This window comes from Austrofundulus limnaeus, unplaced genomic scaffold (assembly GCF_001266775.1).
Source record: "Austrofundulus limnaeus strain Quisiro unplaced genomic scaffold, Austrofundulus_limnaeus-1.0 Scaffold3494, whole genome shotgun sequence".
NCBI lineage: Eukaryota > Metazoa > Chordata > Actinopteri > Cyprinodontiformes > Rivulidae > Austrofundulus > Austrofundulus limnaeus.
The window spans coordinates 1,975-3,210 of record NW_013955896.1 but is presented as its reverse complement, the minus strand read 5'-3'; the positions used below and the strand labels follow the sequence as shown (position 1 = coordinate 3,210).

General features: G+C 33.4%; 1 protein-coding gene across 1 annotated transcript; it reads left to right on the top strand.

The window, feature by feature from the left end:
• Positions 1 to 90: 90 nt before the first annotated feature.
• Positions 91 to 1,236, top strand: LOC106511893 (uncharacterized; the record flags this gene model as incomplete). The annotated part of the gene is given in 4 exon segments (XM_014000618.1): positions 91 to 219; positions 636 to 829; positions 984 to 1,131; positions 1,216 to 1,236. Coding segments are annotated over 4 exon segments (492 nt in total), but the record flags the coding sequence as incomplete, so codon positions are not given.

Sequence of the window (1,236 nt, the reverse complement as noted above, 5' to 3'; positions counted from 1 at the left end):
ATCTAAAACCAGGGTAAAGTAGCCTTATTTTTTAAATTTGCAGGTCATTTATTCAGCGTCATTTTTAAAACCTGTGTTTGACGTTTGCAGACCGGTCCATCTTATGGACGTAAATTCATGACTGGCTTCTTGTCATCAGTGGGGGTTCGGGCAGGAGAGTGTCGAGTGGGAAAGATACTCAGAGAAGTACATCAGCCGTACAATGAGCTACGCTGTCAGGTAACTTAAAGTTTTTGCACAAGTGGTAAAATATATATTTGTTAACCTAGTGATTTAAACTATAGGATTAAGTTGTTAAAAGGCCCCACTAAGAAGCGTAAAATAAGTGAAAAGTGTAAAATAAGAAGTTACAAAAATGTCACCAACACATTTGTCCTTATTTAACTCACTTTGAGTAAAATACTAGTTCCAAATTTTCCACTATGTTGTTTAGCATCTCTCTTCTTGCCTTTCTAATTTTCTCAAAATATTAAATTTAAATATTTGTATGTATAAATCTTATACATAAATTCTAAATAAATGTGTAAATTTAAATTATATAAATCTTAAATGTTTTAAATGTTAATTGTTAACATTAATATTTATCCACAACATTTAATATGTAACTAAATGCACTTATTGTATTGTTTATTTAGGGTGCGAGAAACTTAAATCCCATTCCCTACTACGCTGGACATATGGGACACAAACTACATATAGACCAAAATGAAAAAATGGTCATGTTTGGAGCAACACACATTTTGGCTATTGATGGTTTTAGTAGCAAAATTGTTGCTCAAGCCACAATGCCAGTGAAGAACAACCTGGTTACTTATGACCAAGTTTACAGGTAAGCAGAAACCAGACTTTACAAATACACTACATTATTGCAGTAAGACTAGTCTAGTTTTCACTTATCTGTGAACACTCTATCACTAATATACATTTTACTTGTAGACAAACATAGGACAGTGTGTATAAAATGCCAAATAATTGTTTTTCAGAACTGCTGTTGCAAACAATGGGATGTGGGTTCAGCTAAGAGTGGATCATGGTCGGGAGTTTTACCTCAGTCTGTATGTACAAAAAAAGCTTTCCCAGCACAGACACAACACAAGCAGACCACCATATGTACAGACAACCTCTTCAAAGGTAACCATTGTTTTGTTGGGTGAACACTTTGTATTGTTGTATTTTGAAATTGTTTATGATGTATTTTTATTTTCCTCCTAACAGAATCTTCGCATTGAACGTATT